This window comes from Vulpes vulpes, chromosome 9 (genome assembly GCF_048418805.1).
Source record: "Vulpes vulpes isolate BD-2025 chromosome 9, VulVul3, whole genome shotgun sequence".
Lineage (NCBI taxonomy): Eukaryota > Metazoa > Chordata > Mammalia > Carnivora > Canidae > Vulpes > Vulpes vulpes.
The window spans coordinates 24,538,391-24,565,457 of record NC_132788.1 but is presented as its reverse complement, the minus strand read 5'-3'; the positions used below and the strand labels follow the sequence as shown (position 1 = coordinate 24,565,457).

Genomic DNA, 27,067 nt, shown 5'->3' with positions numbered 1-27,067 from the left:
GTGGCTGAAACTCCAGCTCTGACTCCAGCCCTTCCACGTTAGGGAGAAGAGCTGCCCCTGCGGGAAAGGGAGAGCCCTGCAGGCTGACTGTGTGGTCACAGGGCTGCAAGAGCCACTTTATTCCCCTCACAGCCACTACAGGGAGCAGCCATCTCCTTGCTGGAGGCCTGGCTTGTGCTAGAGGAAGACGCTGGCCAGGCTGTGGCAGGAGTCCTCCTGGAGAAGTTCCAGGTCCAGTGGGGATGACCTGTCTATAGCTCAGGGTCTGAGTAGCCTGAGATTGAAAGGGTTCAAAGCCTCAGGGGTCCTGCAGGTCTATCTGGGCACTGGCAGGACAAGGATGGGACCTTGGGTATGGATGAGATGGTTGAGCCCCCATCCACGTGGGAGAAAGGCAAGGCAAGAGGGAGCTATTAATTCTTTTATACTTGATTGACCAAGTCCAGTGTCAACCACTGCTTCCAGTGTCTTGTGGACATGAGAACAGTGCTCTCAATTTAGCTTCTTCCCAGGCTGGCCAGGGCGCCTGATACTCTCCTGCTCCAGCACCAGGGGTCTCCAGCATACAGCCTAGGCACCTCCCCCCAAACACATGCACATATTCACTATCCCCACACGCACACATTCATGCGCACATACTTATAAGCATACACCCAGGCATGCACATGTGTGCACACACACGTCTCATCCACACAGCCTGGAGGAGTGTTTTATGATCCTGGTCAGGCCTGGGCAGGATAGGGTGGCAGCTCTCATACTTCCCTCTGGGTCGCTGTGGATTCAGCCACACAGGAGATGTGGTTGTTAAAAAAAACAAAAGTGATGTATGAATACTTTAGTAGGTGAATGGATGAAGGGACGAATACTTTAAGAAAAATCTGAAACTTCTTTCCTTTCTCCAAAGATGTATGGGGAAGCTTATGGAACTTCTCAGATATAAATAAAGCACACTCCTAGCGGCATCCAGGTAAGATGGGAGAGTGGGGTAGTTCTCGTGATGAGGCCCCTTCCCAGCTAGGGGCTTCCTGTCTCCTGGACTTCTCCCAGAGGGCTGCGGCCGGGTGACATGCCTCCTTGGGGGTCCCTCTCTCTACCTGAATCCAGCTTGGTTTCCAAAAGTAGGCTGACTTCGCCTGGAAACATATGGAGCCAGACACACTTTGGTTACAAGACCCAGAAGGCAAATGTGGCGATGGTGAGGTGATGGGTATGAGATGGGTACACTGCACGGTGGCCCATCCCCTCACCAACAAGAACACGGGGAAGAAGGCAGAGATGGGCAGAGCAGATCTCTGGCCTGGGAAGAGGCAGTAAGTGATAATGTTCTTTCCTCCCTGATCCTAGTGGCCACAGTCTCCTGTCAAGTACATGGCTGTGATAAGCCAACTACAACAGGATTTGTGTCCTTGTCACCATGAGGTATGATGCTATAGGGAAAAGGGCACAGATAGAAGAGTCCAGACACCTGAGTTCTAGTTCCAATTCTCTCCCTGCCTCTTGTGTGACTTTCAGGTGGGTACTTGACCTCCTTGAATCCCTTGAAAAATGGGAATGGCCAACCATGCTTCATCTCTCTCCCAGGGTGGAGGGGACCCTCCCAGGTTAGCGTGGGAGAGAGACCTGACACTAGCCAGCAATGCCCCCACTGACAGAGAGAGAGCTGGGACCCAGAGACAGAAGAGATGTGGACAAGATCACACAGCAGACTAGAGGTAGATCTAGCTTCTAGGGCAGCACTGGGTCCCCTGCCTCAGCCTAAGTGATCTAGGTTCTCACAAAAAGAAGGGTTTTCCAGAGAGGCTCTAGGTGGCTCCGGGTCTTCTAGCAGGGAAAACAGCACGTGCATAGCAGGCTACAGGCCATCAGTCCTGCTGTACAAATTGCAGATTGGAAACAGAATTTCAGTGCCTGTTCCCACACTAGCCAGAGAACCACTGTGTTAGCTGGAAGTCCTTCCTGGTGCCTGGAGTCACCATTACTCTTATCCACTTAAACCCACTGGTGGTAGTTCTGTCTTTGGCACCTAAACTCAGGCTTAGTCAACAAGAGATGTTTGCCTACCCATGGAGCACAAATTCTGTGCTGAGCAGAAAAAGGCAACTTTCTTCCGCCATGCAGGGAAAATCCATTTGGGTTGGATTTTTATGGGGTGGAAGACGGTTTCCAGAAAGCGAAGAGAAGAAATCTGAAGACCGATTTGTTTCTTTTAATCACTAGACATCTCTGATCTACTAGGTGCTGACTGCATCACATAATACTTTCATAATTGCCAACGGCTTTTCCTCAATCAGAGTTTTCTGTCAGTGGGCACCAGGGGTTCTCTACTTCTTTGCTTTTGCTTTCTTTCCTTTATTTGCTTTGTGGAGCTTAAGGGATTCATCTTGGCCTGGCTGGCCAGTGATTGAGAGTGGGGAAGGGATAGGAGCCTTGAGGTTCAGAGTCTTCTTCTGTAGTTTCAGATCCAAAATATCAAAAGTTATCTGTATCTCATACTGCAGCAGCTCCTTCAGGCATTCTATCTGAATGTGAATGGCCTCACTGATGAGATTTTCCAACTCCTGGAAGAAACAGAGCATGGCTAGTGATTAGGGCTCTGGGGAAAGCTGAGGCCATCTGCAGATAGGGTCCCTCCCTGGGATCCAGTTCTGAACATATCAGCATCTTTTTCTGTGTTCTAGAATCTTCCATTTCTCCCACCAGCTCTCTTGGCTACCTTTCTCCACCCTACTCTGTGCTTTGAGGGGATGACTGATAAGGGCTGCCTCAACTGGCTACCTTGACTTCTGGCTTTAGGTTGAGTTCAGCCAATGGGAAGCATGAGCTGGGAAGAGAGTGAAGTCTCTCGTGTCACTCCGGATCTGCTCTGGGTTGGCCATGGCTCTGATCCTTTACCTACAGTCACACCCCCATACCCCACAGTCCTCTCCCACAGTTCTTATTTTAGGTTCCATTGACTTTCTTTCCTTCCCCCTTCAGGCCTTCCCCCCTAAGTCCTTGGGGAGGATTGTACTCCAAGAGGATGCATCATATTGATCCTATGGTTTTCAGTGTCTCTAGTTCAGGCACATGACTAGGAGCACACAGTGGAGGAGACTCTAGTCCATGAGCTTCACCAGGCAGGGACCAGCAGCAAAGTAATGGGGGGCTGGCAGGTGAGCTGGGAGGGGCAGGGAAGGACAGCTGTGCAGAGAAGAGGGTGGGGAGGGAAGGCAGCCCTTCCCCTTCTGTGGCCCATTCACACATTCTAGAGTAAGGTTTCTCAGGGTGGAGAGAGGCTGTTGCTTGAGTTCTTTTGGGTCCTTCCTTGCTGGACATCTTAATGCTCTAAGATTTCAGGGCAGCCAATGTGCTATTTCTCTGGGAGACTTGACTTAACCTTAGGAGAATATAATTTGTTCTGTGATTTTAATTTCTCTTTAGATTTATTCTCCATATTTTTTATATATTTAAAGGAATAGGGCCACTCACTCCTTGGCTGACAATTTAGAAACCTTTTGGAACATATAGGCCCTGTGTCTCTACCTCCACTCCAGCCCCAAACCCCCCAACAGATGCACACAGTTGTGTATACACATATGCACACACTTGTCTCTTGTGTTCACAGATGGTGTGGCAGTGGTGATACAAGTGCCTGAGTCTAGTATAAAAAATGAATTTGGACTCTATCAGGCCCTTAAGAGTTTGGCTGCCCTGGGGACATGCTAATTACCATTTAGCAAAGAGCTAGTCATTGAGACTCTGGATCCTGGAGCCTCAGTGGTCTTAAGACTAGTCAAGGGGGCAGCCTGATTTCTTAGATCCATGCTAGACTTTCCTAGGTTCTCTCTGACTCACCAGCCCCACTCCTTTGCCTACCTCATGATATCATCCACCTTGGGCTATCCCCATTGTCTGCACCTTCCTTCATCAACTTCCCCCACCCCCAGGCCTTGATGGATGAAGGGCCCTGAGAGAATCTGTGGTTCAGAGCCTAGAGTCTTCTTTTTGTGGAATCTGTCACTGATGAATGTTGCAGTGGAAAGAACTTGGACTTTGGGGCCAGCTAGGCTTCAGTTCAAATGTAAACTCTACCACTTGATAGCTTGGTGACCTTGGGTGAGTTAATGAAATTCTCTGAGCCTCACTCGTCTCATTACTGAAATGGGGACATGAATTATACCTCTCAGAAATGTTTTGTGAAACATGCACGCAAACCCTGTGGCCCCTGCTCAGTTGACTGTCCCCTTCTCCTCCATCCCACGTATGCAGAAAATGGGGTCCTTCCCAGCCTTGATGTTTTCTTGGTAGGGATGGGCATTTATATGTGGCAGGTGAGCATCCTCTCACCTCTCACAGGCACAGCCTTACCTCTCTCTTCAGAACCCGGCTGGGCTGCTCAGGCACCTCTGAGAACTTTCTCTGTAGCTTGTGATCCTTTTCCATGTGCAGTGCCTCCTTCAGGAGCAGCAAATCGGTGCGTTTCTGCACCTCTGCCATACTGAGCTCTGCCACCTGCTGCTCCAGCTGCCAGATATCCCTGTCCATACCCTCGGCCAGAGGGAGGGGCTGGGGTGGCGCACACACTTCCAGGTGTGTGACTGTCAGGTTGACTTCCTGGTCCTGGCCCAGGACATACTGGTAGAGTTTGTAGTGGCGGATGAAGGTGTTGTGGAAGTAGTCACAGAGGGCCAGCAGGTGGGTGGTGTTGAACTGCCCCTGGTAATCTCTGAGCTTATTCCCCAGAATTGTCACAGCCTCAGTGATGGAGCAGCCTGTGGGCACAGAGGGGCCAGACACTGAGTGTGAACTGAGGTAAAGCTGCATCAATAGCTGATCAATACAGGTGCTGAGCCCAGGCCCTATGACACTAGAGCCCACATCCTACCAGCTATTCTATATTACCATTTAGTAGTTCTTAAAAGCTATGGAGTGTATCATGTTCCACTTTTGCCTTGGCTTCTAGGAAGCTCAGTCCCAATTTTATGTAGTAACTTACATTTATCTCATTTTTTATAGGATTATCCCACTCCTTACCTATATTTTGACTTAACTCTCATCTTAAAGGTTTACCTCAGCTGTGATTTTTATTGTTTTCACTTCAAACCCTTTGGAAAGGAGATGAAGATGTAAAAAAAGGGATTCTAGTAAGTGTGGAGCATGAGATAACTTAGAGAAACAGATGTTCAGGAAACCATTATCCTGGAGATGTGTGTCATAGAGCTAGGCATATATTATTTCTACCATGCAAACTGTCTTCTCCCATCTCCTCCCATTCACTCCTTTTACCCACAACTCCAACAAAAGCTTGGGGTTGTGCTGTGGTCAAGGAGGCAGGACTCTTCTCAGCATATGATTGAGTTTTACCACAGGGGGTGGTTCAGTAAAGGGTGATGGCTAAATGATGTGTGTGCCTTAGTGGATAGACATCAGGAAAAGAGAGAGGTTAGACGAAGGACAAAGAAAGAACATGCCCTGGTGTAAGGAGACCTGGGTTCTCACACAGACACCATCCCTGAAGTGCACTGTAAACTCAATCAAGTGTCTCTTGCTCCCTGGCTTAGTATCTACATCTGTGGAATGAGAACTTGGGCCAGATGACCACCAAGTCACATGTTTTGGGGATTACACAGTTTTATCTATTTAAGATAGAGACCAAGCACTGGATGCAGGAAGCCTGGCTTTCCTCCTGGAGTGGAGGCCCGAGCTGTATCTAGGTTCCCTTCCTTGTCTCTCTTGTATGATCCCCCCATGGGACCCTGGTAGAGTCTCCCACCTTCCCAGCCAGAGGGCTCCATGCTCCATAAGAAGGGATAGTATCAGTCTTGCCCACGTAGTTGTTTGTAAACTCTTCCACCCTCCCATTCCCATTGTATGTTCATTTTGGCTCCTCACTCTTGGCTCTGTGTGGGAATATTTACCTTAAATCTCCCCAGAGTACTGAGATGACAGGGCATCATAATCTTAGAAAAGTTGTAGTAGATGGAGCACTACTTCACTTTGAGCCTCGTTATAATATGTGGGAAAGTGTCACTTGGATTTAGACTTCAGCCCCTCCTTGAAGAGGCGCTTCTCCACTGTGCAGAATTGAAGGTTAGTGGGCTATGTTTTCCTTTTTTTTCAAGGCCAATCAGGTGGCTCAGAGCCCCAAGAGAATGCTTCTGTTTCAGAGTGGTGTAGAGGGAGGGTTTGGAGGCTTGGGACAGCTCCGACCCTTTCTAGCTATGACACTTCGACCTTCATTCCCACAGATGTAAAATGGGGAATAATTATATTTAGTTGCTAGGATTGTTATAGGATCGAATGGGATGATATGTCCAAGTGCCTTGCACAAAGCCTGCTACAAGGTAGTAATAAATACTATAGGATGAATTTTAAAAAAAATAAATGCTGTAGGGAAAGAAGAGTTTGTTCCTGCCCTGTGAGAAAAGTCTCTCCTGGCCACATCTCTATTTCCTTCCATCCATCTCTCTATCTATTCATCCACCCACCCATCCACCCATCCACCCATCCACCCACCTGTCCACCTATCCATCCAAACACTCATCCACCCATTCATCCAAGATTAATTTGTCAACTGTTACTGAGTGCCTATTAATTAATTACTAGGCACTATGCTAGATCTGGCAATACTACGATAAACAGATCCCTGCCTTCAAGGTGTTCACAGGAGAGACACACAAGTAAATGTTACAGTACATGTGTAAAAAGAAACAGAATCAGGTGAAGAGGAATGTACAGTTGAGGATAGGGAATCCCCCTGAGAAGATAATACATGAGCTACATCTGAGAGGCTTAATGGGACTGAGCCAGTAAAGAGGGAGGCACTTCTTGGGTTATAGCCTGAGTGAGAGCATTGAGGCAAGAAGCTGCATGGCATGGGTGGAGAACAAGACTGGGTTTGTTGTTGTTGGCACTCAAAGATGGAGGCAGAATATGGCAAGTGTTGAGTGGGGAAGTAGGTGGAAGACAGACGGGAGGGCCTTGAATGCTGTATTCAGAAGCCAGGAGTCTGCACTGTAGGCAGTGCAGGGTCTGCACTGTGTTGTAGGCAGGTTGTACACATGGCTATGCTTGCCTTGAACTTGATCCCACTGATGGTCACGTGGTGCTGGTGCATGGTGTGGCCCTATGCAGATGGGAGTTGCTGTGGCCTGAGAATGCTAGGTCAACAGGTGTGGGCAGGAGCAGGTTTGAGTGGCAGGACTGATCGTCAGATGTGGAGTGTAGTAGCAACCTACATGACTCCCAGGTGCTTACTGTAGGACACTCAAAGAGTGGTGGGGCCACTAATAGAACATGATACAGGTAGGACACTCATCTCTGACATGACCACTGCCCTCAGAGAGCATCCAGTTTGTAGAAGAGGTGACAATTACACAAATGCTCAGTCCTCAGCACAAGGCTTTGTGCTCAGTAGGGCCAATGGGTAGCTAGTGAGTAAATGGACACATTCTGATGTTAAGTGCATGATGGAACTATTCATTTAACCATCCAACAGGTGTTAGGGGCCTTCCAGGTGTCAAGAGCTCTTTGGTTCCAGGGAGGCCATGAAGGGCTAAGGAGAAAACACACAGAGCATAACTCTGCTCAGGGCTATACAGGCTGAGTGGGCACAGAATAGAAACAAGTGACTTTGTCAGGGAAGCCAAGGAGCAACTGTCTGAGGAGACGATGAAAGAGATGAGATGAACAGTGTCAGAGGAGTCACTGGGCAAAGAGAAGAAGGAACGAGTAAAGCAGGCAAAGGTGACATCATGTGCAAAGGCCCTGTGGATGGAGAAAGCATGGCCCATTTGAGGAACCAAAAGGCTGGAGGTGAGGGGTTGGCAAGCTAGAAATCAGCTGGTGAGAGATGAGATTGAGTTCTAGATGAGGTTGGGAGGTGGGCAGTGGCCTGGTGGTGCTGGGCCTCCTAAGCCCCTATGGGAGGAATTTGGTCTTCGGCCTGAGTGGTGTTAAAACAATGACCCTTTCACAACATGAGTCAGATCATGGTCTTCCTCTGTGTAAAACCTGCCTTCCCCCCCGCCCCTCTGCTCCTGCCTGGCATGCCGACATCCCCCTATTTTTCCACCATACCCTGTATACCCTTGTGCCAGGACTTGGTCTAGGATGCCCCCTTGCTGGCCATGGACATACTCTTACTCCCAGGGGGTGCCACCTTCTCACAGACACCTCCCGAACCACCCCCTCCCACCCCCTCCTGCCCATAATTTATTTACTGTAAGAAGTAAAAGTCGAAAGTTAAGTTTACTGAAAATAATTTTAAAAAATTAATTTTGTAAACTTTTTCCATTAAAGAAGTGGCAATTTTGAATGACATTTTAAGATTTAATTGCATTCCCCCTCTGGGAAAAATCAGTGAGGGTGACAAAACATGAGAGACTCCTAACTCTGGGAAACGAATAAGGGGTAGTGGAAGGGGAGGTGGGCGGGAGGATGGGGTGACTGGGTGACTGGCACTGAGGGGGACACTTGACAGGATGAGCATTGGGTGTTATGCTATATGTTGGCAAATCGAACTCCAATAAAAAATACAAAAAAATAAATAAATAAAGACTTAATTGCATTGCTATTATCATTATGTACCTATATAAATTGCTTCTTTGATTATGTAATTTGACAATTACAATTTACATAATAAATAAAATACATTAAAATTATTTAGAATTACAGGTGTAACATTAAGTTGGATGTTGATAGCTTTTTATTTAAAAAATTTTAAAGGGCAGCCTGGGTGGCTCAGCGGTTTAGCGCCTGCCTTCGGCCCAGGTAGTGATCCTGGAGACCTGGGATCGAGACCCACATCAGGCTCCCTGCATGGAGCCTGCTTCTCTCTCTGCCTGTGTCTCTACCTCTTTCTCTGTGTCTCTCCTAAATAAATAAATAAAATATTAAAAAAAATTTTAAAGATTATTACTGAGAGAGAGCGTGTGTGCGTGTGTGTGTGTGTGTGTGTGTGTGCGTGTGTGTGTGCATGGTGGGGGTGGGGCGGGCAGAGGGATGGAAGGTAGGGGCTTGTGTGGGGATCAGGACTGGATCAGGATGCTGGGGAGCCAGGAGCCATGGAGGGCTTCCTACAAAGAGAACATTGGAGCCCAGAGTGGAAGAACAGAGATTGGCAGGAGATGGTGGAAAAGGGCACTCCCAGAGAAGGGACTGCAGGGATATAGGCTGGAAGTGGGGTACAGTGTGGCCATGTACATAATCCACATGGCTCAGAGCTGGAGTCTGTGGGACTCACCTGAGGGAACAAAAGGGCTTGGTGTCTTCAGTTTGCAAAGGGGAAGCTTGTGTATGTCATGTGAGAGAGCTAGACTTCAAAACACAAGTTGGGCTCTTTAACCATTACCCACGGACCCCAAGGAAATCCAAGGATGGGCCTTGGGACTGATTGACACCTGAAATTACATCCAGAATTTCACATGACTCCCCCCCCCCCCCCCATGGGGAGTGTGTGCATAGAAAGAATCATCACAATTCTGGAAGGAAATACAGAACTCTGACCGAGAGCTGCAGAAACACTCAGAGTTCTTAAGGGAGGGGTCAGATGGGCATTTCAGAGAAATGGTGGTGGTGTGTGGAGGACGGCAGGGATGATCAGTAAAGGAATCTCAGAGTCTGGGGGACCAGGGTGAGGTCATTGATTTCTGGTGATCAAAGCTAGACTATAGGTTGGTGTAGGGGCAATTGTGTGTGAAACTAGTGAGGCGAATCATTTCATCTTCTCTGGGCTCCGTGGAGCTGAATGAACATAGTGGCAAGTGCCCTGTCCTTCCTCCAGCCTGGCCTGGCATAGCACAGGGCTGGGATCACCTGCATCCTCCAGATGTGGGCAGCCACAACTGCCTGGTTTGTCAAGGCCGGCCCTTGGTCTTCTAGATTCGGCTTCTGGTGGCATATGCACAGAACCCAGGTTTGAATCGAGAAGTCTGAGGGCCCAGTCATGCTGAGTGACCTCAGCAAATGTTGGCAAGTGCTCCCAGCTGCCTGTCATCCTGGCAGGTGCTCTGTTATGGGCATGAGCTGTGGCCTTAGCCTCAGGGTCATAAAGCCCAAGGATGGACTTCATCCAGGGTCACCGGAGAAGGAGTGCCTGGGTTGGATTCTAACTTCCAGGCCCAAGACTCTTTTGACCAGCTCTGGTTTTCAGCAAAGATCATCCCAAGCTGGCTCGTGAGACACACTTTCTTGGCCCTCAGACCATTGTGTATTTGCTGCAGGTTGAGAAGGTTCCAATGACTCAGAAAGCCAAGGATTAAGTCTCAGAGAGAAGCCTCTGGCTGCCGGGGGGACAGATCTGTACGTGCAGGTTGCTCTTCAATAACAGGGAGTGGCCTTCATTTGCATTGGCTGCTGGGAACTTCCTGAAGACGGTCCCCAAACCCCCGGAGCCCAGCACCTGCACGAACGCAGGAATGGAGGAGGGCCACGAGGAGGGAGAGAGCGGGGGTGGGGTGACAACACCAGATGCTCCAGAGTCAGAGCAAAAAGGCACTGGGCTTGGACAAGACACTCTGGCTTCCTGCCTCCCGCTGCCCCTCCTATGCGGGGTCAGGGGCTGGGTGAGAGCAGGGGAGATGTGCCATGTCCCGGAAGGGCTGGGAACAGTGAAGAGGTGCTGCTCCTCCTGGGTGGGAGTGAGGGGGAGGATCCAGGTGCCACCAGGGCCCCCTGACAAACCAGTTTGGTTGCCCCTGCCTTGGCGTGAAGGGGAGGAACCAAGTCAGGCTGCAGCCTGGCTGGCTTGACTTCCTAGCACCTGCCAGGGCTGGCCTGGGCTGGTAGGAAGCAGACAGAAGCATAGGACCCTTGTCTTCACCACCATCCTGCATCCCGAACGCTGTCCCCTGCCCATCTTTCTGCTCAGGGTAAGGTTCTGCCAAACTCATATACACCAAGGTGCTGACGATAGGGACAGCTCAGAACACAGGGTGTGCTTGCCTTCAGGCAGCAGAGGATTCTTGTTTGGGGTGCTCCCACTGGGCCCCACGTGCCCTGGGTCATCTCAGGCTCCACCCAACCCCTCCTAGCTCTGTGAGGCAGGTGTAGGCATTTTACCCATGACAGAAACTGAGGCTCAAGGAGTCCAGGGATTTGCTTAAGGACACATAGGTGGCAGTATGGGGAAGCCAGAACTCAAACCCCAACCTGACCCAACCATCCACTTCCAGGTAGCTGTGGGTTCTCTCTGTAGACTCTTGGAGGTGGACATTGGAAGGGGCCACCAATCCAGTTGGTCATGGTTTTCCAAAGGATGTTCTGCAATTGGTATCACATAGAAATGAATGTTCTGTAGCCAGAGACTTTGAAGATATATTGAATCAAAAGAAATCAAACAGAGCCCTTAGTATGCCAGTGGGCTCGGCGGATGGCCAAAAAGGGTTGAGCGTATGCAATATTTCTCAAATTTATTTGAGGCAAATAGTTTCTCAGACCAAGAAGCATATTTCGGCAACTATTGAACTAGTCTAATCCTCTCACACTAGAGATGGGAAACTGAGGCCCCTTTCTGCCTCTGTGAAGCTGACTGCTCTAGATACCTCATGCAAGTGGAATCCTAAGGTACGTGGCCTTTTGTGGCTGGCTTATGTCATTTAGTGTAATGTCCTCAAAAGTCATCCAGAATTTCCCCTCTTTGTCAGGCTGAGTAATATTTCATTTTGTGCATACATCTCATTTTGTTTATCTGTTCATCTGCTGACAGACTTGTTAACCCATATGAATGGGTTGCTTCTGCCTTTTGGCTATTGTGAACAATGCCGCCACGAACATGTACACTTATCTGTTCAAATCCCTGTTTTCAGTTCTTGGGGGGTTTATACCCAGAAGTGGCATTGCTAAGTCACATGGCAATGCTATGTTTAATTTTTGGAGGAAACTCCCTACTAGTCTCCTGCCCACTAGGTGTTTTGTTTTTGATTTTAAGATAAACCAGTAACCACATTAAAGAAAAAAAATCTACCCCAATAGCAGAATTATAAAGATTTTGTTGGTCTTTTAAAGATTTCCTGTGTTCACTATCCTGGGACTCAAATGGCAAAGACAGGGCCACATATTTTAGATTGTCATTGGCTTTCGCCGAAGCTCTTCTCTTTGCCCAAAATGTTCCCCTCATCCGCTTAGCACATGCACCCCCTCATTGTTCCTCACCCCTATTCCTTGAGAAGTTTTTTTTCATTGAAAAGGAAGTGTTTTTAATTTGCTTAAGTTTTTATTTTAATTCCAGTTAGTTAATACACAGTGTTCTATTATTTCAGGTGTACAATATAGTGATTCAACACTTCCATACAACACCTAGTTCTCATCACAAGGGCCCTCCTTAATCCCTATCATCTATTTCACCCAACTCCCGACCTACCACCTCATGGTAACCACCGGTTTGTTCTTTATAGTTAAACTATATGCAAACTTAAGAAGTTTGCATGCCTGATGCTAAAGAGTTTTGGCAGGAAGAACAGATGATCTTCTGGGGCCAGAAGATCTCAAGGTTAATGACATTTACTGTGTGATAATTTGCAAGTTACCAAACCTCTCTGAACCTCAGCTGCATCATTGTGAAATAGGTACAGAGTACCCAACCACCTGCAATTGCTGTGAACATTAGAGAGGTGTTCTGTGAGTGTAGCTCAGTGCATAGGGACAGCTGAGTGGACATCCCATCTTCTCCAGCCTAGCATGCCTTGGCCATGTTTGCAGAATAGCTGAGTAAGTGGCGTCTATTAGCTGATTCATGGAGGAGGCTTTGGAGAACAGAACAGAAGTCTTCAGGCAGAAGGCTCAAAGAGACCCGTTTCAGTTCAGCAGCAGGAAGAACTTTCTAGAAACAAGAGATTTATTAGCGGAGCAGTCTAGTCTTGAGGAGTGAGCAGGCATTTGGCTGGTGAGAGGATTATCGAATAATGTGTGTGGTGGTTTAGTGGGGTTTGAATCAGGTGATCTCTTGGGTCCCTCTTTGATTCTAAGAAGTTATGATGATTTCCGACAGGCTGACAATCTTCCATAGCCACATCTAAGGACGCTGTGGGTGCTTCATGGCCAGCTTTGCAGCCATCTCAAGTTTAGCAAAGAGGGTCCTGACTTTGGATCTTCATCATCATCCTGTCCTCATTCCTGAGTTACAAATGACTAAGTAATCCCACGGTCTTTAGGGACACGGGACTGTACCTAGACTAAAAATAAGCTATTTCATACTCATGTATTATCCCCTTTGATGTTGGGGGACTCCAGACTGACCAGCATGTCCAGCTGACCCAGGAAAGGACAGGGGAAGTTAGAGGCAGAGCATGAGGTCACTCTAAAGGGCCAGAGGTCAGGTTTAAGGCAGTGGTACCACCTGCCCACACACAGGTGGCACATCTAGGCCAGAACACATTAGCCAAAGGACACAGCTCCTCTTCTCAGTCAGGTCTGTGCCACCCACCACATTGGAGCCATCCTGCTGGGGGTCAGGATCCCAGGCACAGGCTGTAACTCCAGGTGACCTAGTTAGGAGCCCTGCCTCCAGGTGTTCCACACCTGGTTCTTCCAGGGACTCAGCTCTTCCTGCATGCCAGCAGTCTCATTCCACTCACTGTGGGTGCTTTCCCAGGCTTCATGCCTCTCAGACTCTCAGGTGCTCTGTGTACAGATCCCTTTGGTCAAGATGGAAGGTCACATGGCAGGGCATGTGCCCTGCTGTCAGACAGACCTGGGTTCAAATCCCAACTCCATCTACTGGAGATGTGACCTGGGCCAAGTTCCTTCAACTCTGGACCTCAATTCCTTCATCATTAAAATAATGACTATGATGCAAGATCACAGTGAGGATTATAGATGCTACGTGCGAAAATACCAGAATCACAGAGTCCTCACTGAACCTCCCTCTGCAGGATGTGTGTTCTTTGGGGAAGGTTGGGGAAGGTTTCTATGGCACAGTCTTGGTTTCTAGCCTACTAACTGGCACAGTCTCATCTGGAGAGCGGTGACTCAGTGTTACAAGCTGAATTAACATAGTGTCCCCCATAATTCATATGTTGAAGATCTAACCTCCTGTCCTTCTGGATGGGACTGTACTTGGAAATGGAGTCTTTAAAGAGATAATTTAGGTTAAATGAGGTCATGTGGGGGCCTAATCCAATATGACTGGTGTCCTTACAAAAAGAGGAAATTAGGACAAAGACACGCAAGAAAGGCTGTGTGAGGTGCACAGGGAGAAGGTGGCTGTCTGCAAGCCAAGGAGGGAGGCCTCAGAAGAAACCAACCCTGCTGATACCTCCATCTTGGGACTTCTTGTCTCTGGAACTGGGAGAAAATAAATGTCTGCTGTTGAAACTGCCCAGTCTGTGGTACTTTATGATGGCCTCAGCAGACTGATGCACTCACAGAGGTATCTCTGAGATTGCAATTGCCCATTTGCCCCAAGAAGTGCTCTCTCAAGATTTCAATCAATGGCCTTTGTGGAAGCTTCCACTCTCCAGCAACAAAGAAGTTGTAGTCAAATTTCCCTCCTCAGGGTTTAGTGGGAGAGGCATTGGACTCAGGCCTCCCTGGAGAAGGCTGCTGGAGAAGCTACTTTCCAAGAATAGTGATGGTACATTTTCTCTTGCTTGGGCTGGTCCTGAATTGCTGGTGGCTCCCTGATGTGGGGTGGGGTACTCAGGGGCTGGTGGAGTAAACCCTGGGTAAGGCCATTAGTGTTCTGGCAGGAAAAACTGGCACAGGGTAGCTTGGGGGGAAGTAATTGCCTCCTGGCAGCCCCAGGCTGCTGGGGGGACAGATAGTGTGGTTGCGTTTTATCCCATGGCTGCCTAGATGACATTTTCTGGCAAATCAGGAGTGGCCATGGATGGAACTACAAATACAGTGCCATGACCCACTGGGCACTCACCTGATTAGCACATCATGCCTTCACCAACTGATCATCAAGGCCCACTTCCTCACAGCCCCAGGATATGTGGCCAAGCCAGAAGGAAAGATGTTCTTCTAGCCCACATGTCTAGGGAAAGCATCAGACACAAAGCCTGGAGCAAGAGAGGCTGTTCCCCTCCCACCCCTCACCTGCTGCAATGAGCCAGTCAGAGACAGGATGCACAGGGCCTTCTGGGTACCCTAAATCTCTGCCACTCCCAGATGTGAAGTTGGAGACCTCAGGGTTCCCATATGCCCTAACACCTCTCTCCTCTCCTCTCCCAGACCCTCAACAGGGTGTGCAAAATCTGCCCACTTCCTGCAATTTCCACCAGGACAGAGCTGGCAGCTTATTGTTTCTCTGTGCTGTGTCTGGTGACTCCACTCCAGGCTGTATGAAGATAGCAGGATGGGATCTGCCCCGGGCTTCCTGCAGGCTGGCAGAAGGGGTGAGGTCGACAGGACTCTCATCTGGCCTGGGGTTGAGACCAGAATATCCTGGTGAACCATTTGCCAGGACAGAATCAGCTTATGTTTTTGAATAAAGGGCAACTCTTTCCCTCCTGGTATAAAGGCCTGATTGGGCCAGGAGATAAGCTGGGCTGGCAGCTGTCCTGTCAAAGCTCTGAATCACTGTTATATAAACATGAGCCTCCTTAAATACCATCTGCCAGCTTTGTTATCTAGTATGCAAACAGAACTCAACCATCCCTAGCCCCAGATTAACAGCAACAACAACAACAACAACAACAACAACAACAACAGCAACAAGAAATCCCTGGAGAAGCTCCCTTCTAAGAAGACCAACAGTCCACCTATGGACACTAGCCCTGAAACAGAAGCTTGCACGTGAGCTGGCCAACCAGTGGGATCCCACTGTCTGCATCCTGCACCCCACCACCTGTGATAGGTGGGATGTGTACCCCGGAGCAGGGGCAGGGTGGTCTGTGAGATGGGAAGGGCTACAACTCTTTTGGGACCTGACCTGCTGTCTTGCCAGCTCTTCCTGCCCAGATCCTCTAACAAGGGTAGGAATACCTGCCTTCTCCCTTGTGCTGTTGGGCAATGGCATTTCCTCACATGTATGCCCAGGGCAGGTCATGGGCGTGGGGTGGCTCCACGAGGGGCTAGGCTCAAAGTTGTCTGGACCTCCATTCTGCTGTCCTGTGATTTGAATACATCTGCAGTCTTGCCTACAAAGTGAGGGAAAGACAAGAAATTGTGCAGATGGTGAGCCCTCTGAAGGGCAGCACACAGCAGCTTATAGTCCTGGACTGCCAGCACCTTCCGTTCATCCCACCTTACTTCCATGTGTGCAGGGGAGCTAACATTTGTTAAACATTTACTATGTGCCTGTCACCACACTGTACATTTTGCAGGCCCTGTCTCATTTAATCCTCCCAGCTGCACTAGGAATTGGAACTATTATGCCCACTATTTTAGAGCTGAGGAAATGAAGGTGCAGAGAGGTACAGTAACATTTCTGAGCTCACGCAGTAATTAGAGGAGGTAGGATTTGAACCCAAATCTTCTGACTGCAGAATTTGGTGCTAAACGCTCTGCTATGCTGCCTCTAACATCACATGGATGTGTAACACTCAACAAAGTCACCCTAATCTTCTCTCTGTATATAGGACCTATCATTTCCAGGAGCACCAAGAATCAATTCATCCATCCATCCATTCCTTCATTCATTTTCTTCATGCAGCCCTACTGTATGCTACATGCTGTGCTTGGCAGGGGGGTACAAACAGTGGGAGAAAAATGGAAATTAAGGATCTAGATTCTCTTGTTGTCTAACCATGGCACTTTGGGGGAAGAGTTTCCTTCTCTGAATAGAGAAGGAAAGGGGGCACTCACATGGACACAGGGTTTGAGAAACATGAACAAGACAGCCACTGCTAGCGGTGGGTGGGTGGGGGAGTGCTTGCATGCATGTGGGTGCCCAGAGAGGATGCAGGTCCAGAAACCCAGTTGTGAAGTACAGAGGGCCTTGGGAAGGTGCACCATGGCTGGAAGAGAGTGGGCCAAACCTGGGCCTGACGTGGGAGGCTCTGAGATTGGCTCTGGGTGGCAAAGTCTGGGGACCTAGAGGATGAGCGGATGGCATAGGGTATGGGAGTGTGAGAAGACCCTGGGCTCTGAGATCAGTGCAGGGGGGCATTTCAGAGGTGGTAGGCAGCATAAGTGGACAGGGTCTTGGCAGGGGCAAGATGAACAGAAAGAACATTTGGAAACACCCTCCAGCAGATGGAGCTGATGTCAGGTGCCCCTTTGTCACTGGACACTGGATCAGTTAGCCCCCACTAGGATTGGGCCCCAGGTAAGGAGAGGAGTTTAACCCAGAGCTGGTAGGTACAGGAAGGAGCAAAGGGTACATGAGCCTGTGGTCTAGACCTGGGTAGTGTGTCTCAGGCAATACCAGGTGGGAGAGAAAGAGAAGATCAAGGTTGGGTCAGGAACTGGGTAGAATGGAAACAGAACTAAGTAAGCAAAGGCAGGGGCTTGGGAACAAAGCCAAGAGGAACAAACCAGGCACCCTCAATGAACAGTGCTAAAGCGCTGCCTCCTACTGTAGAGGTAAGACCTACATTTGTGGATGAACAGTGGAGACCACGGGAGTGCCTGGAACCCCTGAAGAACTGGGCCAGCCAACTGCACCTTCACAGGGCTTCCCACGTACCAGTCACTGTGCCACGTGCTTTACATAAATGAACTCATCTATCCTGAACGATCTCAGGAAGTTGGTGCCATTCCTGTCCTCGTCTTGTACTAAGAGTGATCTGAAGCACAGAGAGGTTAAGGGACTCTCACAAGGTCATACAGCAGGAAATGGCAGAACCAGGACTTGAACCAGAGCTCCAGGAATGCTGAGGACCAGTCTAGCCAGAGACTGGGGTCGACTGTAGAGTGAGGAGGAAAAGCCTAGGGAAGAAGGAGGCTTCAGATGAAATTCTATCCCCTATCTCAGGGTACTCATGAACTTGGTCATGCTCTTGCAAGTGCCCCTGTACTAGATTTCTGGAAAGCAGCGTGGGCATGGCTGCCATGGAGATGCCATCTGGGCCAGCCTGACCATCTTCAGGAGCAACAGGCATCATCCCGAATAGCACCCTGGGGGGCCCAAGGTCAGCAGGACCTTGCTCAGGTTCTAGTGTGGTTCTATATGCATGGGCGCTCTCACTGTACCCCCATTGTATACTCTCTGCAAACCACAGCCAGCCTGGTATTGCACTCAAGAGTCGGCTCTCACAAGTCAGTTACCTGGGGGTGGAGCGAGGAACAATCTTGTCTGCCTCTTTCTTCCATCCCCACTTCCCAGACAAGTCTGCCAATTTCCTTTAGCTCCTGGGCCTGCCTCTGGCTTTAGTGCCAGCCCCGTTGCTCTCAGCTCATTGTCCTGCCCCACTCCCTGTGTTGCAGAGTCAGCTGGGTTAGTGCTGGCATCTGAAGAGAAAGGCCTCGGATGGTCTCTGCTGCCCTTGGAGGGAACTGAAGCTGCTTGTGTACATTTGGAGGCTGATCCCTACTGGGCACTGCCTCAAAGTGCATGCAGCCACATCTGATCATGCCATCTCTGAGTCACATCACTCTCTCAAGTCTCAAGTGTGTGAGGTCCCCTCCTAAGAATAATAGCTAGCTCTCGCTGGGTACTTACTAGGCACCAAATACCATGCTATGTACTTTACATATGTTACCTCATTTAATCCTTAAAGTAATCCCATGGAGTGAGTGCTCTTGCTTTTTCCATTTTCTAGATGTGTAACCAGAGGCTCAGAGGTGATGTGACTTGCCCAGAACCATACATACAGAAAGGGACCGAACTAGGATTGGAACGTTCCCTTTGAATGTTGAGCCTCCTGTTGAATTCTGTCTTCAGTGAGTCAAATTTCAGACATGAGGGGCCCACCCAAGAGCTTGTTCCTACTCAGTGTTTGTACCGACTATATTTCTCAAATTTTGAGATGATTTAAAGGTAAGAGGAAGAATTGGTAAGCTGGAGAAGCCAGGATCAAGATTTAAAAGATGTCAGGAGGAAAGAAAGATTGGGCCAACACTGACAAGATGGAATCAGTGGGGATGATTGTAAAGTCTTGTGTGTATGCTCAAAATTGCCATTGCACAAGGGTAGGATGGGAAAAATGATTCCCATGTGAGATTGCCTGCTCAGTATAAATCAATGTGACTTTGATGTTGATAAAGTATATGCACCCATAGGCTATATAAATAGGAGCATCATCAACAGGACAGAGAAAGTGATAAAATCCCTGATCACTTCACTGATCAAATGGCAGCCTGTTTCATGTTTTGATTTGGATGACATACTTTAAGAATGCTACTGACAAACACAGTATGCCCAGAGAAGGGCAACAAGAAAGAGGGCAGTGGTGGGGAGATAGAGGAAGAGGGTCTATGGAAATGATGCCATACTGAGAATGACAAAAGGAACTGGGGATGTCTAGTCTAAATGCAAAGTCATGATAGTCAAATTACATAAATCTCATGAAATATCTGTGGGGCCCGCATTCTGGTTCTAGAGGATAGACTTTAAGCATTCTAGTAAAAAGTACAGAAGGCAGTTACAGCTAGGTATAAATAGGAACTTCCAAATAACAGGCATGGTTGTACAAAGGAAGAATTGCCTTGGAAGGAGGGAGCACCCTGTTGCTTGGAGGGTGTTGGCGGAGGCTGGAAGAACCTTGTTGGCTGGTTGAAGGAGCTCCCTGCAGTAGAGGAAATTAAGTTTCTAGATCACTCAGATCTGGGTCATCTTCCAACTACAAAGTTTTAGAAGTCCACAAAGTATAGGTTGGCTGTGCTGGCAAGTTATGTGATAACCAGAAATGCTGAAAACTCCAGTATGATCTAATCTCTGGGGTTTGAAGTTGGGTTTGCATCATCATTGACTGTTTTTCACGGGCTCAGCCTGTGGAAGACTCTGATGGAAACTTGAAAGAGCCCGAGTTCCCACCTGCTTGGGGCTGACATTCTTTTTCCCGCTCGTCAGTGTTTGTTCTGGCCATGAGCCACTGCAGAGCTCAGCCCATAGGGCTGAACTCTGGTACCTGTGCATTGCTGTGAGCAGCAGGGAGCGGGACCCAGAGGGATGCCAGGAAAGCCCCAGGGGTGAGGGCTGGCTTGGGCAGAGGGGCTGAGGCTAGGCTAGGATAAAGTTTCCCAAGTATCTCTGAAGCCAGCTCAGGAGCAATGCCATATCGGCTCAAGACTTCAGAGTTGGATCACTGGTTTGGAGGAGAGAAGTGGAAGGGCACATGAGCAGTGTAAGAAATAAAAAGAGGCTGATCCATGAGTACATAAAATGTGAGATTCGGTGCCAGCCACTAAATGGCTTGAAGCAGAGTGATGGGGATTTTATTTGTGTCTGAAGAAAATCACTGTGCAGTTCAGTGAAAGGATGTAAAAGTGTAAGATTTGAAAGCAGAAAGAGGTGGGTTAGAAATGGTGGTAGACAAGCTGCTGGTGAAAAGTTGTGAGATTAGGGAGGGACATTGAGGTACTACTGATAGGATTGGTTGTTGAGCTCTGGGTGCATAAGGAATGAGGACATTATATATGAGGGACAAGGCACTGTGTATTCTATTTGCTTGGCAGCTGTTGGAGACCTTGGTCAGAATTCCAGAGGAGGACCCCAAATGTGTCACATGTTTAAAAAAATGTACTTAAACACTTCAAAATAAAGAAATAAAGAAAAGTTTCAAAAAGAGTACATAATCAAGGCAGTATGGTATTGGCAAAAGAATAGACAAATGAATGGGACAGACAGAGAACCCAGAAATAGACCCACACTAATATGGGTGACTGGCCTTTGACAGAGGAGCAAAGGCAATACAATGGAGCCAAGATATTCTTTTCAACAAATGGTTTTGGAACAGCTGGACATCCACATGCAAAAAAATGGGATCTAGATACAGACCTCACACCCTTCATAATAATTAAATGAAATGGATCACAGATTTAAATCTAAAATACAATATAATTAAACTTCTAGAAGACAGCATATAAAAAAACCTGGATCACCTTGGGTTTGGTGATGAGTTTTTAGACGCAATAAAAAGACATGGCCCATGAAAGAAGAACTGATAATTTGGACTTCTTTAAAATTTAAAATTTCTGTTCTGTAAAAGACATTGTTGGGAAAATGAGAAGACAAGCCACAGACTGGGAGAAAATATTTGCAAAAGACACACTTGATAAGGGACTGTTATCCAACAGAGTCCAAGAACTCTTAACATTCGACAAAAATAAAACACCCTTCTTGAAAAATGGGTAAAAATCCTAACAGACACCTCACCAAAGACCTCTCTCTTTCTATCTCTCTCTCTCTCTTTCTCTCTCTCTTTATATATATATATGCATATATATATGCATATATATATATATATATATATAAAATTAGCAAATGAAAAGATGATCCACATCATATATCTTCAGGAAAATGCAAGATACCACTACATATCTATTAGAATGGCCAAAATCCAGAACACTGACAACACCAAATGCTGGTGAGGATGGGGAGCAATAGGAACTTTCATTCATTGCTGGTGAGAATGGAAAATGGCACAGCTACTTTGGAAGACAGTTTGGCAGTCTCCAACAACACTAAACATATTCTTACCTTATGATCAAGCAATCTCATTACTTGTTTTTTATGCAAAGGAGTTGAAAACTTATGTTCACATAAAAACCTACACACAGATATTTATTGCAGCTTTTAATTGCCAAAATGTGCAAGCAACCAAGATACCCTTCAGTAGGAGAATGGATACATAAACTGATTTATCCAGACAATGCAATATTATTCAGTGCTAAAAAGAAATGGACTGTCAAACCATGTAAAGACATGAAGGAAATTTAAATGTGTGTTACTAAGTGAAAGACGCCAATATGAAAAGACTGGTATGGTTTCAACTATATGACATTCTGGAAAAGGTAAAAGTATGGAGATGGTAAAAAGTCGTGGTTGAGGGGTTGGTGGAGAAGGAGGAATGAATAGATGGATCTCAGGGTATTTCTAGGGCAGTGAAACTACTCTTTGTGATACTTTAATGGTGGATACATGACATTATACATTTATTGAAATCTGTAGAATGCACAATGAACCCTAATATAAACTATGAACTTTGAGTTATAATGATGTATCAATTTAAATTAATCAATTGTGACAAATGTCCTCCTCTGGTGAGGTATGTTGGTAGTGGAGGAGGTTGTGCATGTGTGGGGCAGGGTTTCTGTGGGAAATCTGTATCTTCTGCTCCATTTTGTGTGAGCCCAAATCTATGCAAAGAAATACTTTACTAAAAAAATAGCTAACGAAACCATTAAACTCCTACAAGAGAACAATAGGAAACCTCCCTGATATTGGTCATGACCATGATTTTTTGGATATAGCACCTAAAGTACAAGCAACAAAAGCAAAAAGTCCAAGTGGGAATACATCAGAATAAAAAGCTTCTGCACAGAAAAAGAAATTATCAAGAAAATGAAAAGGCATCTTACAAAATAGGAGAAAATATTTGCAGAGCACATATTCTGATAAGGTGTTAATATAAAGAACTCATACAACTCAATAGCAAAACCCCAAATAATCTAATCAAGATGGGCAATGGACCTAAATAGACAATTTCCTAGAGAAGATATTCAGGTGCCCAACAAGTCCATGAAAACAGCCTCCATATAACGCATCACCAGGGAAATGAAAGTCAAAACCACAATGAGATACCACCTCACACCTGTTAGAATGGCTGGTATCAAAAAGACAAGAAATAAACTTGGCGAGTATGTGGAGAAAAGGGAACCTTCATGTGATGTCGGTGGGAATGCAAACTGGTGCAGCCACTGTGGAGAACAGTCTGGACGCTCCTCAAAAAATTAAAAATAGAACTATCATACGATCCAGAAATTCCACTTCTAGGCATATATGCAAAGGAAATGAAATCGCTGTCTTGAAGAGGTATCTGTACCCACTTGTTCGCTCCAGCATTATTCACAGCAGTCCAGCCAAGACAGGTAAACAACCTATGGTCCATAGAAGGATGAATGGATAAAAGAACTATATTTTTTAGCCATAAAAATATTACTCATCCATAAAAAAGGAAACTACTTTTTGCAACAGCATGGATAAACCATAAGGGCATCAAGACATATACTGTATGATCTCACATGTGGAATTAAAAAAAAAAACTGAACTCATGGAAATGCAACAGACTGGTAGTTGCCAGAGGTGGGTAGGCAAAATGGATGAAGGTGTTCAAATAGTACACCCTTCCAGTTATGAGATAAACAAGTCCTGGTGTTAATGTATAGCACGGTGACAACTGTGTTGTATATTTGAAAGCTGGTAAAAGAGTAGATCTTAAAAGTTCTCACCACAAGAAAAAAATTGTAACTATGTGAGGTGATGGATGTTAACTAAACTTACTTTGGTAATCATTTTGCAGTATATACATATATCACATTATTATGTTGCATACCTTAAACTTACACAATGTTATATGTCAATTATATCTCAATAAAACTGGAAAAACAGTGCAAAGAAAATTTTCCCTAACTACTTAAAGAATAAACAGCCCACAGGATGCCCTATCATCTCAGCTTGCCTTCAGATATGTTACCTAACAGAGGGCATTCATAACCACAGTCATCTGAACTGGGAGCTCACCCCTGAACCACCACTACTGCTTAATCTCTAGACCTCATTCAAGTCTTCCCAGTTGTCCCTTATATACATCCTTCATAGCAAAAAAGACCCAAACTGAGGCCATGTGTCATGTTTGTGGCCACATCTTCTCAGTGTCTTTCAGTTTAAAACAACTCCTCTGTCTTACCTTGGCTCTCAGGTCCTTAATGATTTTGAGGGACTTTGTTCAGTGCCATTAATTTAATACTTTCTTGTGATTAGGTCAGGTTCTGAGTTTTTGCTAGAACCATCACTGAAGGATGCTGTGTTCTCCTTTTGCGCTCTACCAGGTGGAACGTGATTCTCCATATGTACTTTTACTGATGACGTTGACTTGGGTCATTGGATGGAGGAGATGTCTGCCAGGCTCCCTCACACAGAAGTATTCTTTTCTCCTTCATGATCAGTAAGAATGTTGTGGGAAGGGAGTATGCAAATACCCAGCTTCTCATCAAGCATTCACCTACCGGTTTTAGCACTTATTGATGATCCTTGGCTGAATATTACTATAATGGTAGCCAAAGAGGGGCTGCTCCATATTTTTGTTTAACGAGTGAATCTGCAGGTGGATGGGTGTGGTTACATTCTCTTGTGCCATGGAATCACAGGGAGAGATGCTCTTCCTCTTATGAAGCCAGGGCAGGGGTGGGAGAGATGCTCCCTCTATAGACTCACTTGACTGCCTTTGCCCCATCCCTGTCAGCAACCTGATGCCTGTAAAGGATTCCTCCAAGATATTCAGCAGATCAAAACCTGATACGTGGTGGTTTATGTATACAATGGAGTATTACTCAGCCATTAGAAATGACAAATACCCACCATTTGCTTTGACGTGGATGGAACTGGAGGGTATTATGCTGAGTGAAAGAAGTCAATTGGAGAAGGACAAACATTATATGGTCTCATTTGTTTGGGGAATATAAATAAGAGTGAAAGGGGATAGAGGGTAAGGGAGAAGAAATGGGTAGGAAATATCAGAAAGGGAAACAAAACATGGAAGACTCCTAACTCTGGGAAACGAACTAGGGGTGGTAGAAGGGGAGGAGGGCTCGGGATGGGGGTGACTGGGTGGCGGGCACTGAGGGGGGCACTTGATGGGATGAGCACTGGGTGTTATTCTCTATGTTGGCAAATTGAACGCCAATAAAAAATAAATTTATAAAAAAAACCCTGATACGTGGAACAGTTTTCAGTCTTTCAGGAATGCAATGGGGAGTCAACGAAGGGATTTAAACAAAGGAGTGACATGTTTATGTCGAGTAAAAACAAAACTAAACAAAACAAAAATTATTTTCACTAAAAATCTGACTCCACTCTGACCCTACTTTCAGGCAGCTGCTCCAGAGTTATTGATCTGATAGTGAAAGTCATACTAAAGTGTAAATGACCAAGAGACAAACACCCAGGCTGCTGTGTGAACAGCTTGGAGTAGTGGAAAATTTTCAGCCAGTGAGATGAATATAAAGCCTCAGCAAGAACATTCAGTTTGCTTCACTTCTCAGAAACCTAGACAGAAACCTGTTTATGAGCATGTGAGGATGCTAAATGTCAGAGAAAGAAAGAAAGGGGCTTCTAGCTCCTCAGAGGACTCCTGAGGCTGCAGACTGCAGGGGGGATCCTATGCCCCCCATTCCCCAGCAAGCCTCGCTGGTTCCTGCCGCAGATGCCCTATACCTTTGGTTTCCTTGAGCAGCTCTTCTGTGAACTTGACCACCTCGGCCACTTCCACCCACGGGAAGCCTTTGCCCACGGCAAAAATGATGCTTTCATAGAGGGTATCCAGCAGAATGCTTCGGCGGGAGTCTCTCACTTCATCAAACTCCTCCCAGTTCAACAGTCTCCGTAGGTGCTCCCTACCTTTTGGTTTCTGCAGGGCATGATATGAGGGATGGAGAATGAGATTGAGGAATCAAGATGCCATCCTCACTGGGCAAACCACTGGGGTCTTCCCAGAGCTTCCCATCGTCCTGAAGAGTGACCAGGATCATGGGTATGCTTGGGCAGAATTATGCCTTCCCTTTCTGGAAATGTACTCTTCTTTCTAGCACCACTTCTTCTGAGAGTTCTCATGCTAGCCACTGGAGCTTCAGGTTTATATGACTCCAGCAGGCTTCAAGTCCTGACTATGGTCCCTCTTTCCTCTTCCCTAAAAAAATTTGACTTCCCTCTGAATCTATTCTTAACTAGTTGCCCCAGAGTTATTAAGCTGATAATGAAATTCATACTAAAGTGTAAATGACTACAAAGAGGCTTGGTGAGGCTATGCTCTCAGAGAAGAAATATGTCTTATTTGTTGAAAATTCAGGCACCTTAGCAGACCGGGGGGTACACTTGATCAGAGTCCTATATATAAGAACCGAATTCACTTGAGAGTTTGGTCCTTCCAGAAAGGTTCTTATAGATTGTCAACAGATGTAGGAGAAGCAAGTGCCTTTTAAGGAGGGGCTAATATAAGGTGGGCAGAAGTGGATACCCACCACAAATGGGAGTGTTGCTTCTCTGGGGTAAGAGGAGGCTTTGGCTGGGGGAACTCCTGTAGGGGAATTGATGGCAGAACTGCTTCCTGGGGGAGGTACAGGGCCCTCTCCTCATCCTGCAGACTCCTCTCTCACCATCTGACCCAAGCAGCCCTTCCCTGCAGTGCTCACAAATCTCCAGGTTGGTGTCTGATGGGACAACTGGTTGAGAGATCTGGAGCAACTGGTCCAGTTGGGAAGGGAGGGAGTGGGTTCCCAGTGTGGGGAGGGAGACCCCACCAGGAAAGCCTCGCCTGGTGCCCACCCTCCCATCAACTCGTGGCTGCAGGCCAGAAGCAGACCCGTGCACATAGTTACATGGGGTCCTCTTGCCTGAGCTCTATAGCAATGCCCTGACACCCCTCTGAGGACAGCCCTGTTCTGGAAGGAGCTTGCCCAAGCTCTAGGCCCTACTGTTGGGTCTTGATTACTCCACAGACACCTCTTTTGTTCATGCCTTTCAGCCCAGAACTGGCTCGTAGAAAACAACAAAATCTGCCCCCTCCCTGCCTTAAAGCAACAACCTCCCTCCCCACTCCCCACAACCTCACACTCACAACCATATACATTGGCATACAACCCCAAAGGGCTCACAGGGCCTTGAGGCTCTTTAGTGAGGGGTGGCACCCCATGGTGACCAGCCCCAGGGACCTCCCTGGCCCTCCTCAGAATGGAGGCAGGAACAAAGCCTCTGTGCCAGGCTCTGTTTCTGTAGGCTGGGAAAACAACCTCCGAGCTCCAAATGCTGATAAACCTTTGGCCTGGCATTCCAGCTGGCACACACCCATTGTGGGCCTCACAGGAGGTGTGCTGGGGAAGGAGTCATGTCCAAGGTGTCTTTCTGGAGGAAGCACCATCGAGGGGCCACTTCTCACACACACCTCACTATTATACCAATCAGAACAAATTCCTTTTAAAAGCCATGTTTTCTCTTCACCTGAAATTGGAAGACTTTTTTTACTCCCTGGGGTGTTAAGAGTGCCAT

General features: G+C 47.1%; 1 protein-coding gene across 1 annotated transcript; it reads right to left on the bottom strand.

The window, feature by feature from the left end:
* Nucleotides 1-2,321: 2,321 nt before the first annotated feature.
* C9H8orf74 (chromosome 9 C8orf74 homolog) lies at nt 2,322-27,067 on the bottom strand. Its single transcript, XM_026007811.1, has 4 exons — nt 27,020-27,067; nt 25,241-25,433; nt 4,348-4,751; nt 2,322-2,558 (listed from the first exon to the last, which is right to left on the bottom strand). Exons 1-4 carry the CDS (start codon nt 27,065-27,067, stop codon nt 2,322-2,324), a joined length of 882 nt encoding a protein of 293 aa, XP_025863596.1.